The following is a 15,726-nucleotide window of genomic DNA, read 5'->3' as shown; positions in this document are numbered from 1 at the left end:
AAAAAAAGCTAATAAATAAATAATATCTTTAAAAGACTCACTATTAATGCATTTAAAAAAAAAATCAAAAATAGAAAAATAATGATACGGGGGCCAACGAGATTTTTTTTTTTTTTTGTTAACCAAGGTGTTCAGGCCAGCTTACGGATACCTCGAATAATCCTCAGGGAGACTAGCACAGCAACCCACCGCCAAGGAAGAGTTTGAGTTTCATCCAATAGCAATTTGAATTAGTATCGATAGAGACCGATACCAATCCAATATTATCAATTTTTTTTAATCTCTAAAACCATGTGTCACAATCCTAATGGAGAATGTAACATTAATTCAATAGCAATCCACATTAGTATCGATTGAGACCGATACCAATCCAATATCGATATAAAAAATAAAAAATAAAAAAAATAAAAAGATTGCTAAACTCTTTTTTTCGCTAGAAAGTCATTATATTAAAATGGAAGAAAAAGGAAGAAATTACAGAGCTACATCAAACTGAGAAAATAGAGTGAATCAAAAATAAAATCGATTCCCCGACCCCCACCTTCGGCATTGCCATCAGCAGGGGAAAGAGAATCCCACTAAAAAGATTGCTAAACTCGTGATGGTGGATGAGACAAATAAATAAATAACAGATAAACAATAACCTTGATAATAGATGAGACCAAAAATAAATAAAAATCTATGGAAGGATTAAGTGGTCCATATTGGTATTGGTTGAGAACGATATAGATCCAATATTTTTATCAATTTTTTTTTATTTTAATCTCTAAAACCATGTGTCGCAATCCTAACGGAGAATGTAACATTAATTCAATATCAATCCGAATTAGTATCAATTGAGACCGATATCAATCCAATATCGATAAAAAAAAAATAGATACTAAAACTCGTGATGATGATAGACCAAAAAAAAAAAAAAAAAAAAACTATGGAAGTATGAAGTGGTTCATATTGGTATTGGTTGAGAAAGATATAGATCCAATATTTTTATCAATTTTTTATATCTAAAACCATGTATCACATTCCTAACCCAAGAATGTAACATTAATTAAATATCAATCCGAATTAGTATCGCAATCCAATATTGATAAAAAAAAAAAATTAGATTACTAAACTCATGATGGTGGATGCGACAAAAATAAAATAAAAAATAAAAACAAATAAATATTAGAATTAGTATCGATTGAGACTGATGCCAATCCAATATCAATAAAAAAAATTAGTTTACTAAACTCCTGATGGTGGATGAGACAAAAGAAAAAATAACAAATAAACAATAACCTTGATGATAGATGTGACCAAAAAAAAAAAAAAAAAACTTTGGGACAGATTAAGTGGTCCGTATTGGTATTGGTTGAGAACAATATAGATCCAATACTTTTATCAATTTTTTTTAATCTCTAAAACCATGTATCGCAACTCTAACGGAGAATGTAACATTAATTCAATATCAATCCGAATTAGTATCAATTGAGACCTCTATATATATATATATATATATTACTAAACTTGTGATGGTGGATGAGACAAAATAAATAAATAACAAATAAACAATAACCTTGATGATAGATGAGACCAAAAAAAAAATAATAATAATAATAATAAAATAATATCTTTAAGTGATTCAATACTAATGCATTTAGAAAAAAAATCAAAAATAGAAAAATTATGATACGGGAGCCAAGGTAGGAGTTTTTTTCTTTTTTGTTAACCAAGGTGCGTGGGCCAGCTTACGCGCACATTAACTAATCCTCGGGGAGACTAGCATTACAACCCACCGCCACAAAAGAGTTTGAGTTTCAGCTAATAAAACAGTATTTAATTGGTTGTTTTCTTATATTAGTAAATGGGAAAAGATGTTTTAAACAAAAAAAAAAAAATTGAAACAAGTTTAATATGTTACAAGTGAAAATGGGGGGTAATCTAGGTATTTATAAAGAGGACGGGAGAAACAGATGTAAAATCCCAAAAGCAGAAAAATATCAGAAAAAAAGTAGAAGGTAGGGAAGTTTCCATAAGTATAAGCCCTTGTCGCCTTCTTATTATATTACCAGATCATTCAAAAAAAAATGGTTATAAAGCCTGTTTGTAACCTGCTTAGTTAGAAAATATGCACCTTTTTTATTTATTTGACTCATCTTTTAAAAAATCTGATGATTCGAGCCAATCAAACTTATCCAAGGTGAGTCATATATTTTTTCTTTTCAACTTTATTCCGATGAATATGGTATTGTCAGGTAATCTCTCTCTCTCTCTCTCTCATCCATTTTCTTAGATGGCTGGCAACCACCATCATGATTAAAGATCATGGAGTTCCCATCCCCTTCAATCGATTCTCCCTAAGAGTTTGGAGTCTTGGCCATATGAACTTTATTTTACTGAACATCGTGAGGTTTAGGCGATGGGACTTGTTCAGAATGTCATTTGCAAAATTTGACTCGTGATTAGGTGTTTCCAACTCTGACTACCAGGATGTTTCTAGTAATGGCTAAAGTATTGATCATGTTCATATAAGACCCTGCATGCAACCTTTCACCTTTTTTAATACAGTATTTATCAAGATTACAAAGAGTTCTACCAGTTGAGGGTTGAATTCTTGTATTTTGAGGACTGGATTGTGGGTTGCATATGAATTTCCATTTAAACTTGTTCACATTCAGTATTTTTAAAGAGCGTATAACCCTTTCTCCATTGTTACTGAAACTGTTCTCATCTCTCCCATGGACATAGGAATTTTTCTGAACCACGTAAAGTGATTGTTTCTTCTTTCTATTATTGTGTTTTCTAAATTTTGAATAGGTTTCAGCTTCTACACTATATTCAAATTTCATATTATACCGAGAAGGAAATATATATCGAGGAATACTCTTGGAAGTTGTAATCTGCCTTTTGTTATATTTTGTTTCATTTACTTGACTACAATTTATGTAGATGGCCTCAGGCTCCACAGCAGAGGGTTGGTTAGATACTCACTTCTCGTTTGATCCGGAACTTGTGAATCCAAAAATGGCCATGCATTTCGGCCCAAGTTCATGGCCTCCAAGCTTTATCAACTCTCTTCTCCACAGGTAACTAGTTCATTATTGCTTTCCTCACACATACACACACTAACTAGCCATCGAATCCACAAGATAAATGATTCTCTGAGATATATCATTTAAATTGACACAGTCAGAAGTGCGGTGGACTAGATTCCGTTCTAACACAAACTAGCCATCGAATCCACAAGGTAAATGAAACCCTAGTTCCAGTGAGGAAGAAGAAAATATGCGACTATTTCATTCAAAATATAAGTTAACCTTATAAAAATCCCAAAGAGACTTTATAGGTAGGTCAACTTAAAAGAAAGGGAAAAACTGTAAAAAATAAGAAATTAGGAAAACCCTAAATTGCGCAATAAACTTTGCAAGCCCCGAAAATCACCTAAATGGATGAGTTGAGAACTTCAATGCTTGTAGAACACAGCTACCATTTCCAAATTGGGTTACGGCTCCTGTAACACTACCCGAGTCAAAAGTTAAGGTCCTAGAAATGACACTAGACAATCAGTATTTTTGTCCACAATCAGTATTTTTGTCCAGACCATGTGACATTCTACTAGTACAAACAATCTTGAAACTTGTTCAAGATCCCCTCTATATAAATAATGCTATTTTCAGGATTGGCAAGCAATCTATTCACAACTCCATCTACATGTAAAATGTTGAATCATGTACACATCATATTGTATATCAAACTTTCTACATATCAATATAGGAATTTTCTTCATTTCTATTCTTCCTTTCTCAGTTGAGGGGGCACTGCTCACTACTCAGTTTAAAATGACTCGCAAATGGAGAGCTAACCGGCTTTGCATTATTCATATGAATCTTAAAAGAACCATACGTATGTACCTTTTTTGTGATATCCATATTTTACTTTCTTATCACAAGAAATCTTTATTCTTAAGACTTGCTATGACGGTTTCTAGTCCTTCATGGCAAGGACTTGCTCAATTCTTTCTTCAACTTAACATTTTCGCCAACATCTGGTCCAACAATCAACAGTTCATCACCATAGAACAAAATAATGATAAAATCACCTTATCAAAATGTATTAACAAACAAAAATGTTCTACCATCATTCTCTTCTACCTATGATCCAGCATGAATGAATCGAATAAAAAATATTTGTAATGAAGACATCGAAAGAGAAACTTTTCAACGTTCTTAAAGTTTCAAATTGTTTGCCAGTCAAGAAAGACGACATCTATGTTTCTAAATATTGCCTTCTTCTCAATTAAATCTCATAATCTGTAACCAAACTTTCCATTTCTATATTCCAAAAAAATATTGCTTTGCTTTGCCATCAAGCTTAGACTACTCATCTTTTAGAATATACATAAGCGCTCTCAAACTTAATATCTTCAAATGATCGTAGGAACCATCTTTTTTATCCTCACCGTTTTTTTCGAAATATCTACATTTAGAGGAGTTAATGGAGGCAAATTGAAAAAATAAACAGTTATATGCATAGCTCCTCCCCAATAACACTACAACTTTGCCTATGAGAGCATACACTTGATTCTTCCATAACAATGCGATTCATTGTTTTTGTTACATCATTATGTACCATATTTAGTAATAATGTTTTTTATTTTATTTTATTAGATTTAAGCCCCAAGGAGAGCTGAACTCATGACCCCTTAATTTTATGGTGTTGATCTTTCCCAAATGAGCAACCCCCCCATCAATGTTTTAGGTGTAATTTTCATTTTAATTTTTTAATTCAATAATTTTAGATGCGAAGTAAAGTGAATTTTTATAACCATTTATGGAATGATTTTCTGTTACTAATAATATAATTATGTGGAGAAATTAGTAGAACTTTTTGTTTTCTTTCTTCTTTTATTTTATTTTTTTCCTGTAGGTTTGAAAATTTGAATCAGTTCCCTTTAATATCTCTTGCAACCATATATAAAGCTGTAAGAAAAGAAAAACATTTATTTTCATGAAAACTTAATAGGTGACTTGGTAATATATTTGTATTTTTTTTTTTTTTCTCTCTTTTTGGCTTGGCAATGAATTTTCAGAAACAATAATTTTGTCACCATTGGCAACTGAAATGATCTTTTTTTGCCCTTCTGGTGATACTCGGTAACTGAAAGGATTTGGCACTATCGGAGACCTTGGGAAGGCCTGGATCCATGTTCAAAGAAGATCTATCAAAGGGAAAGGCATTCTCTGAAGTGGGATATAGCTCAATTAATAAAGTTTACATTGTATGTAAAAAAGGTATAGCAATTACAGAGGATTTCCAGAGTTGTATGATTGAGAATAATCCAGTTAAAGAGGTGATGGAGACTGAGGGTGCTGATCCTATGGCTATGCTATCAAAACCCAATGAACTATGTTGTTGTCACTTAGACATTGCCAACAAATATAATTGATTTGGAACGACAAACATTGATTCTTTCCCATTTTCATGAATAAGGTTAAGAGTTGTTATGTTCACAAGTAAATAAGGGAAAGAGGATTCAAATGGCCATTGCGTATATATCGGACAGACTCATTGTATAAGATTTGCCTCGTACTACGTTTGCTCTAAGGAACAGACAACTTAATTTGTGGTTTGACCTTATGCTCCTTGTACTTTTTTTTCCTTTACCTTATCTAAGGTTAGTGTGGTGCCTCTTAGGTTCTTGCTAATTTGGTTTGTATCCTGCCTATTGGCTATCTTTTTTCTCCATTAATTTAATTTTATTCAAAAAGGAAAAGGATGTTAATATTGTTGCCATATTAATAAATCATTTATTTGTGTTCATCTTCTTGTCGATGTTTATATATTTAATTTCTTTATTTAACTCTCTTTTCTATTATGTTGCAGGAGATAAGGTAGCTATCGAGTAATTGAATGTGGCATTGAAGTCATAGAGGATTGTATTCCCATTTATATCCCCTTTATTTTTATTTTATTTTTATTTTAGGGTTAAGAATCACTACCCGATAGTGTTCCTTATGCCAACTGTGTGGGCCTAGTGCATGGGTGTCTTTTCACAGTCTAGTTCCACTTTCCCATGTATCTAGGCATATGAAACACTATTAGGTAGCATTCTTTTTCCCTTTTTTTTTTTTTAAGGGGTGAGGTGGGAGAGAGGTGAGATGAACATGGGATTTATATGTACCACGGTGAGATCAAACGCAATTTACACTTTCCCATGCCTCACGACTAGTTAAATGGGGAGTGTTGAAAACGTTAAATATATATATATATATATATATATAAAATTCAACAACTCAGCCTTAGCCTAACTAAATAGGGTCAGCTACATGGATCTTTGTCTTCTACTCAGCTCTATTCGACATCATATTTGATACAAGGTCTAAGCTATTCATGTATTTCTTCACCACTTCTCCTAAGATCACTTTAAGTCTATCCCTAGCTCTTTTAGTTCCTTCAACTTGAATCAAATCACTCTGTCATCTTAGAGCATCCAAAGGCCTCCGTTGAACATGGTCATACCACCTCAACGATTTTCTCGTAGCTTATCATATTTTGGAGTTTCTCCCAAATCAGCTTTAAAATGATCATTCCTTCTTTTCCTTATTATTCCTAGTTTTACCATTCATCGTCACAACATCCTCATCTCTGCCACATTGAGTTTATCTACACGATGAAATCTACTTCCCATGTAGTTATACTAGCTCTGTAATTACACTTGGACATATATACCACCTCACCCACTCAGCATCCTTCTTGTGCTTAAGACTCTTACATCCCTGTGTCATCGTGCACAAGGACGGTGAGGGCATGGTTCTAAATCTTGGGTTAGACGGAGAAAAGTGGTTTGCTCTTTGAAGAAGCCATTTAGCTGTTTTGCAGGCAAGCCCAAACTTGTTTCCTGCAGCTTAACTGATAGCTTCTCCACAGCTCAGCAATATTATTCTTTCATAGATGGAGCTATTTCAATTTGCAATTTTCTACTTCGTATTGGTTCAATACTCAGAAGCAAGAACAATCAAACATTAAGGGAATACGGACCATCTTTGTTTGAACACCATAACTCGTCTACATCGTCCCCATACCACCTGTAGAGCGATTAAGGCTATAGACGAGCAAAGCTGAGCTGAGTTTTGGACTGCCATTGGTCCAGCAGATCTAGGCCCAACTATTAGAGACCATGAGACAATCTTTGGAGCATGCTAATGCATCTGAGTATTGGATGGTTTTCCTCTATATAGCAGGCTTAGAGTTTTGACTTTTGAACATGTGACCAACATGTTACATAAGCGAAAAGTCTCATGGCACTCAATTGTATGGGGAAAAAACTTGCAACCAAGACAGTCTACATTCAGATGGCATTTGATGCACAAGAAGCTACCAACAGATGAGACGATTACTCAAAAAGGTATTCCCCTAGTATCTAAATGCAACTTATGCAATGCTTAAGGAGAATCAATAAACCACATCTTTATAAGTTGTTCTTTCTCCATGGCATTATGGGCCAAATTCTTAGACTGTTTTGGGATTTGACACCAAATCTGGTTGAAGTCTATAAGTAGGTTCAGTGGTGGATCAGAAAGCGAAGAATATTGCCAATGAAGGAGGCTTGGTCAATGGGTCTGATAATCATTCCAGAAAATATTTGGAGAGAGAGAAATAGCAAAAGGCAAGAAGGAATTTATCGAAGTGACGTCCAAATTTTTGAAAAAGTAAAGAGGGATCTGTAGGCGGCAAGTAAGATTTCTCCATAGCAAATTAAGCAACATAGCGATTTAATATGTTATCATCAGTTGGGTCTGAAAACTACGCCTATTCAGCCTAACCAAACATTACTGGAAGTTCATTGGTGTAAACCTCTCACAGGTTGGTCAAAGTTAAACGTTGATGGGTTTGATCTAGGGAATCCAAGAAGGGCTAGAGCAGGAGGAGTTCTTAGGGATCGCAAGGGGAAGACCATAGCTTCATTAAAATACCACATTGGTATATAAACTAACCATGTGGCAGAATTCAAAGGTTAAATGGAGGGCTTAAAAATGGCAAAGGGAAATGGAGTGGAATCGCTATGGATAGAGGCTGATTCAGTGGCTGTAGTAACCTTAGTTCAAGCAAAGGCTGTCCCATGGTATGTAATGGACTAGTTGGCAATTCAGTCTTTCTTGAACACAATAAATTGGAAAATCATGCACTGTTTTAGGGAAGCAAACCCAATAGCAGACTATCTTGCGAAAGATGCAGCTAAGTTAGGGATTTCTGATCTGGAAATAATCTTCCCTTCATTCATTAACGATGAGATCGCACATGATGCTGCAAAAAGACCCAAATACCGATTTTCACAATTAAGTAGGTGTTTCAGATTTCCTTGTTGATGGCAATGCCGAAGGTGGGGACTTCTGAACCACATTTTATTGTATTCCAATACATTTATATTTTTATTACTTTCTTTTAATAAAGTCTCAAAATTTCTAGTAAAAAAAAAAACATGTTACATAAGCGAGGTTTTCGGCATATATTTGTAGCGAGATTTTCTTTCTCTATAATATAAGAAATACTGAGAGGTATGAGGACGAGTTCTATAACCTTATTCTCCATTGATAGTGAAGCAGAGTCTCATCACACTGAGGACGTAGGCAATCTTACCAATCCTTGTAAACCTATGTGCATTTTTTGTTCTTGTTTTTTCATTACCTTCTGCATTGCTTTTTGCGTTTCCACAGTTTTTACCAAAAAAAAAAAATTTGTAGCCACATAGAGAAAGTTGTTAGCTACAAAACGAAGGTTGGTAGTCGAAATATAAATAAACAAGAAAAGAAAAAGACACATACCTAGAGAAAATAATATACAATAGTACACATGAAGGATAAAAATACAAGAAAGAAAGCGAATAAACAAACCTAAAATGCAAATTCTAAATCCTAAATCCATGAGTGCATAGAAAATAAGAGAAAACACGTGAATTCTAATAAAGCTCAAAATAACGAGGAGAGCCTCATTAATATAATTAAAAAAAAAAAATATGCATAAAAATTCATGCAAAAAATCAAGTGGTGAAACTTATGAAAATACCAGTAGGACTAAAACAAACTTAAAAAATCATTAAAATTTTCTAAAAATATGAGGAAACAAAAAAAAACCTTTAAGATGTAGTCAATAGTGAAAATGTCAAGAAAATGTTGAAACATGATTTTGAGCATAAAAACAAACATGAATTACTAGTGAAATAAAGAAATCGCAAGTTAATACCCATTTTAATGGCAAAAAAAATAAATAAATAAATAAAACAATGAAACCCATGAGCCATGATGCATGAGACCCGAGGAATATGCACCAACATGATATATAAACAAAGAAAACCAAGATCAAAATAGAGAAAAACATGGAAAATAAACATGACAACAAAAATATGGCCTAAGCTACATACTTTTTTTTTCCCCTAACAATTGGTATCCAGACTAGTCCCGCAGGTCCATACTGACCCCAATACCGCATGAATCGGATTATATCGGGGTTGAATGAGAACTATTCAATTTTCATCGAAATTATTGAGGCAAAGGTCCCTTACCAACTCAGCTATCCGCTTGGTGTTACCTAAGCTACATACATATACATGACATGATAGAAACCGAATAACATGAATATAAGCACCATCAATCTAAAATGATCATCATATGACATATCGAATCATTAAACAAGAGTAAAAATACGAATATCAAGATAGAAAGGCAAAGATAAACATATGAGGTAGTGTGTAATATACAGAACCTAATTGTACCCATTAGTTCTTATCAAAAAAAAAACAATCAAACAAACGAACAAAGAAATGTACCCATTTGTGTGTCTGTTGCTCTCTACATATTACTTATCCAGTGTTTTTCCTTTCAAGGCATTGTAATTTAGTCAAGCATTGAAGATGATGGCTCTTGTTCTGGATTTTTTTGGCTAAAGATTCCAATTTGTATTAAAGAAATGAAAATGAAATTTAAATTACATAAAAAACTGAAGAGCTAAAACTCCCACCTTCGGCATTGCCATCAGTAGGAGCACTCAACAGCTGCTCATATAAACCTATATCGAGGTCTGGATTGTATATCCTTCTTTTTTCTTTTTTTCTTTTTTTTTTTTTTTTTTTTGTTAGAAGATGATTTTATTAAAAAGTGGAAAAAACAAAAACCTCAAAATAAAACAAAGACTGACCGAACCCACTAGAGCAACTTAAACCCTCCACCTTCGGCATGACCATCAACAGAGAGAGCAAGAAGGCCTTCTTAGCAAGGAAATCCACAATCAAATTAGCTTCACGAAAGCAGTGAGAGATCTTCCAAGGAATGGCACATAACCATCTTTGGAGAATGAACCACGGAATATGATTACTCTGAACTGCAAACACCACAGCAGTCGAGCCCGATTCAATCCACAGACCTCTTGCCCCAACATCTTAGCCATCAAAACCCCTTCCATTACCGCCTCAAACTCAGCCTTGTAAATCTTCTTAATGCCCAAAAAGAAGCTAAAAGAGTCCTAAACCCGCCCTTCGCTATCTCGAGCAATGCCGCCTACACTTGCTCTTCCGGGTTTCCAAGAGAACCTCCATCAATATTAATCTTTATCCAGTTCCTTTGAGGCTTGCACCAGTGAACTTCCAGAGGAGGGGAGAAACTGGGGTTTTCCATAGGTAGTCCCAGTCTCCTACAACTGACAACATCATTAGGGGATTTCACCTCCCCGTTCGAACGTCTAAGGCAAAGAACAAGCTCTTAACAACTAAATTCAAAAGAATAGATATTTTAGTTGAAATCAGAATCTGATTCCTCTCCCACCAAATATTAGCTGCAAGAATGGAAAACCAAATAAGCCATGGATTTTTAAGATTTAGTGCTCTAGCCTTACCTTTCCACCACGAAAACAGTCTGTCAATCGACTAATGTTGCTGCCAACCAACAAAAGCACTCTACAAACTTTTTCCATACAGAAGTCAAGTATGCACAGCTAAGAAAAATGTGGTCAACACTATCTTCAGCTTGCTTGCAGAGCACACATCTAGAAGCAAGATAAACCCCATACATTTAACCTGCTCATCTGTAGGAAGCTTTCCAAGGGCCAATCTCCACCCTAGGGTAGAGAATCTAGGTGGAAGACCTTTCTGCCACACCAGCGAGCACCAGGGCACTTTTGTGCCCTTTCTTCTAATACCCTCCCATGCTGGGGCAATAGAGAAAGAGCCCAAAGGCATCAAGTTACAAATACACATATCTTCAGCTCTCACTGAGGATAGTTTCACCTCCTGAATGTGCTTAAAAATATTGACCATCTCCTCCAATCTCACATGTGGGAGAACCCATTCCCCATTACTGATAAACTCTCCCACCTTGGCAGTAAAGCTAAGAAAAGATAAGTCTGTTGGCTGTAACTCATCTAGCACCGACTTTGGGCCCCACCACTTGTCCTTCCAGAAATTAGCTAGATTACCATATCCAATAATCTACCTTTCGTTCTCTTCCACAAAGCGCCAAACCTTCTTCACACCCAAGGAAATAGAAGAAGAGCGACCTCCTTTACTAAAATTGCCATCCTTCTTAACCAATCGAGCATTTAGAAAAGAACTAGTAGTCAATTTTTCATGCTTTATTCACCATACCAGCTTGCTCAGCATTGCCATGTTAGTGTCTCCGAGCTTCCTGATACCTAGCCCACCTTCCTCCTTTGGCTTACATAGAGTATCCCATTTCACTGTAATTTTTCTCACTGCGTCCACATCTCTTGTCCAAATGAAATTCCGCATCTACCTCTCCATCATTGCAAGAAGAGAGGACGGCCACCAGTATATAGCAAAGCTATGATTGGGAATGCCAGAAATAACAGAACAAACCAATTCCATCCTTCCCGCCATCGATAAAAGTTTTCCTTTCCATCTAGCCAACCGCCCCTTCACCATGTCCATCACAGGTAAGAGAGCTTCCTTCTTCACTCTACCCTTAAAGATTTTGACCCCTAGATAACGAGTAGGGAAGCTACAAATCTGAATTCCCAGGTTATCAGCAATGATCTGCTTACGAGTTGGAGCAATCTTGCTAAGGAAGAGCTTGCTTTTTTCAAAGTTGATACACTAGCCAAAAAATTCTTGATATTGCATTAGGATTTTTTTTTTTAATTCCTAAAATACCTCAAGGAGGTGTTGGTGAAGATGAAGATGTCATCTACGAAGAGAATGTGTCCAGGTGTAGGTAGGAACACCTCCAGGCCCATTAATCATCTTCAGATCTTTGCCCTGAATCAATCGCGACAAGTCTCTGGAAAGCACTTCTTCCACTATTATAAATAGCATTGGAGAGATAGGGTCTCCTTGTCGCAGACCTCACTCCACCCCAAAAAAACCCTAAGGTCCTCCATTCACAAGAATAGATATTTTAGTTGAAATCAAAATCTGAAGAAGCCAACTAATCCACTTCTCAGAGAAGCCAAATCTACACAAGACCCGAAAAATAAAAGACTAAGATATTGTGTCATAAGCTTTCCTGATATCTATTTTCAGACCTAGGCCACCCCCTCCGGTCATAGAGAAAATTAGATTCACCAACTCAGAGGCTACAATGTTGTCGTGAATCATCTTCCCCTCTTGGAAAGCCCCCTGTTCTTCTGATATCAGTCTAAGGAGGAGAGTCTCCAGTCTCAGAGCCATCACTTTAGAGATTATTTTACAGAAAATATTTCCCATACAGAGAGGCTGGAACTTATCCAAAGTATCTGCTCCATCCACTTTGGGAATTAAAACAAGAAAGTTATTATTCACCCCGTGAGGCATAGAGCACGAGCTAAAAAACTGCCTCACAACATTGCACACCTCCATTTCTACAGTGGACCAACATTTCCGAAAAAACACCACAGAGAATCCATCAAGGCCAGGCGAGCTGTCTGGGTCAAGCTCCCAAACCACCCTCCTTATTTTAGTGTTCCCGAGAAGCAAGTCCAAGCTATAGCAATCTACCTGATTAAGAATCCTTGGAATACAGTCCAACAATTCCACATGATCCATCGTAGGCGTAGCTCTGTGAAATCTCTCGTAGAAGTCAACAACAATATCTCCTAGTTGATCCTGCCCTTCCACAATTTCCCCATCCTACTTCTTTAGAGATTTGATCATATTCTTGTTTCTTCGCATCTTGACTGAGAGATGAAAAAATTTGGAATTTCAGCCACCTTATCCTTGCCTTTTCAGCCCAAATTCTTTCATGATTCTCCAAGGCCTTTACCAAGGCCGTCTTCACATCAGTCTCCAAAGCAAACAGTTGTTCATTCATCCCCTCTCTCTCAATCTGATCCTGAGTTAGAGAGAGGACATTCTTCGCATCATCCAACGCTCTGTCAAGGTGAGGGAAGGAAGGTCTCGCCCATGTCTTCAGGACCTCTTTTAGACGTTTCAGTTTGTTCATAAGAACAAAAATAGGGGACCCAGAGATCCATTCTGTCCAGGAAGACGCCACCACCCTGTCAAAGTCTTCATGGTCCATGCAAAACTGGTGAAATTGGAACGGGCAATTGGAAGGACGCTGACTAACCTCTGAAGATAAAAGCAGGGGAGTATGATTAGATGCAATTCTCCGTAGGACCTTCTATGAGCAGTCTTGAAATCTGGCCAGCCATTCCTCATTACAAAAGCTCCTGTCAAGCATAGCACAAACATTCATTACTCTTCTATTGTTACTTCATGTATACTTCCTCCCAACCGAGGATACTTGAGCCATGAAACACGCATCAACCATAGCACTGAATTCCGCTACGGACCCCAGTCTAAAGGATCTAGGCCCACGTTTTTCATGCGATTGTAGGGTGGCATTAAAGTCACCAATCAAAGCCCACGGAGTAGGAGTGTGAGGGGAGTCTGCAACCAAGTTCAGCCATAAAGACCTTCTCTACACTCTGAAATAGCTAGCATGGACAAATGTAACTTGCATATGACAAAGATCCCATACTAGAGATATCATGATATGGTTATCAGACTCCGAGACAACCACAGGAATTCCCATATTTCTTTTCCACATAATCTATAAATTAGAGATTCTACCAACTCTATTATTATAAATGAAATTATTAAAAAAACCCAATTTATTAAAAATAAATTAGGGAAATCACTCACAGGAACCATAGGTTCTGCAATGCATAGAAGGTCTGGATCCTTCTTCTTATAATCACTCAAGGCGTGTTTGTTGACCGCCTTCTTCATTCCTCTAATGTTCCAGAAGAGGATCTGCATAAGCTCACTTCTTGGAAGTAGCCTAACGGTCAAACTTAGAAGTCTGCCCTGTCACTATAAAAGTCTTCCCCTTTCTTCTTGCTTTGCCCTTTGCCCTGGAAATAGCATTGTCAAGCTCGGCAACTTCTTGGTGCTAAATGATCACCTTTCCACCCTCAATATGAGAAGGGGATAGTCCCGAAACAACATGTTCCTCACCACCCCAGTTCTGGCCATGCCCACTTTTACCACCCCTAGACTGATGTCGACCCCTGCGACCACTAGCATACGTCACTCTATGCTTCTAAGGGCACAGATTATGGAAAATCTGAGCTAATCCTTCAGCCTCATTCACCCTTGAGTCCTTAGCATTAACGCCCTCCAATAGTTCTTCACTATCCTGCGCTAAAGCAAGAGGCTCCCTCTCTGAAGAAGAATATCCAGATTCTCCGGAATCAAATTCTGGTCCATATCCGCTACCAAGTGGGTTATCCATCATAACAAGGTCATGGGTGTTCCTATCTTGAACGTGGGGCAAAGGGAGAATAATTTCCATATTTCCTTGGTTCAAACTGTCCACATTGGCACTCACAATATTAGGAGAATCTTCCATCGCTGGCAGATTACTCCTAGGTAAGGTAGTTTCCTTAAAAGAAGGAGACATGCGATCTCCTACCAAGTGAGGATTCTTCTCACGATTGGAGACGCCGAAAAAGCTATCTGCCACACCACCTCCCTCCTCCGCTTGGGCAGTACCAGCGATGGAATGGTTTTCAGCTTCCTCCATCGCTGACTCCTTCCTCTCCTTCTTGTTCTTATCTCTACACTGGTCTACAAGAGTGCCCCAATTTTTTACAAAAAGAACATCTACCAATGTCATCTTCATAGGTGATTCGCTGCTTGAACCAGAAGAGCGAATCCTTGCCTAGTTGCCTTCTCTCAACCTGGATTTCCTCCACCCTAGTGCCACCTAGTTCTATTTCCACGAGGACACGGACATAGTTCCCCATGGTAGCGTTCATCATTCGACGAACAATCTCCATTGTTCATCCCAATGCTTTGGCCATTGACAATAAAATTCTCTCGTGCCAATACTCCATTGGCAATTCAGGATAATGTATCCAAGCCAATTTGGTCTTAATGTGATCATCACGAATACTAAACTATGGGCGCCATCACTGGAATCTTATAATCTGCCCTTTTACTTTGACAGGCCCTCTTTTCCACATAAAGGCCATGTCGCCTTTAACTTCGAAACGGAAAAGTATATATCCTTTCCCTAGAGGTGCCAAGTTTACCTTACCTTTCAACTTCCAAGCTTTCTTTGCATCCTTCCTCACATCATCCATCGAAACAAATCGAAAATTCACTTTGCCAATCAGAGTGTAAGAGAAGGTTTGAAGTTTCTCTTCGTAATCCTCCTGAGGCATAATGATCTTCGTGAGGGGACCTGCATAAATCAGGTCTAGTAAATCATCAATGTTAGGCATAGTTTTTTTTTTTTTTTTTTTTTTTTTTTT

General features: G+C 36.9%; 1 protein-coding gene across 1 annotated transcript; it reads right to left on the bottom strand.

Annotated features, from left to right (window-relative positions):
* Window positions 1-12,466: 12,466 nt before the first annotated feature.
* LOC122084802 lies at window positions 12,467-13,484 on the bottom strand. The gene is made up of 2 exons (XM_042653231.1): window positions 13,185-13,484; window positions 12,467-13,069 (listed from the first exon to the last, which is right to left on the bottom strand). Exons 1-2 carry the CDS (start codon window positions 13,482-13,484, stop codon window positions 12,467-12,469), a joined length of 903 nt encoding a protein of 300 aa, XP_042509165.1.
* Window positions 13,485-15,726: the final 2,242 nt, after the last annotated feature.

The sequence above is a fragment of the Macadamia integrifolia genome, chromosome 7 (assembly GCF_013358625.1).
Source record: "Macadamia integrifolia cultivar HAES 741 chromosome 7, SCU_Mint_v3, whole genome shotgun sequence".
Classification (NCBI taxonomy): Eukaryota; Viridiplantae; Streptophyta; class Magnoliopsida; order Proteales; family Proteaceae; genus Macadamia; species Macadamia integrifolia.
The sequence above is the reverse complement of the archived record's forward strand: the minus strand, read 5'-3'. Positions and strand labels throughout refer to the sequence as shown.

Bases quoted from the DNA above. Each gene is read 5' to 3' on its own strand.
- LOC122084802 (XM_042653231.1), bottom strand. From the start codon at position 13,484: ATGGACCATGAAGACTTTGACAGGGTGGTGGCGTCTTCCTGGACAGAA. The intron at 13,070-13,184 runs GCAAGGATAAGG...GTGGAAGGGCAG, and splicing joins AAAGAATTTGGGCTGAAAAG to GATCAACTAGGAGATATTGT.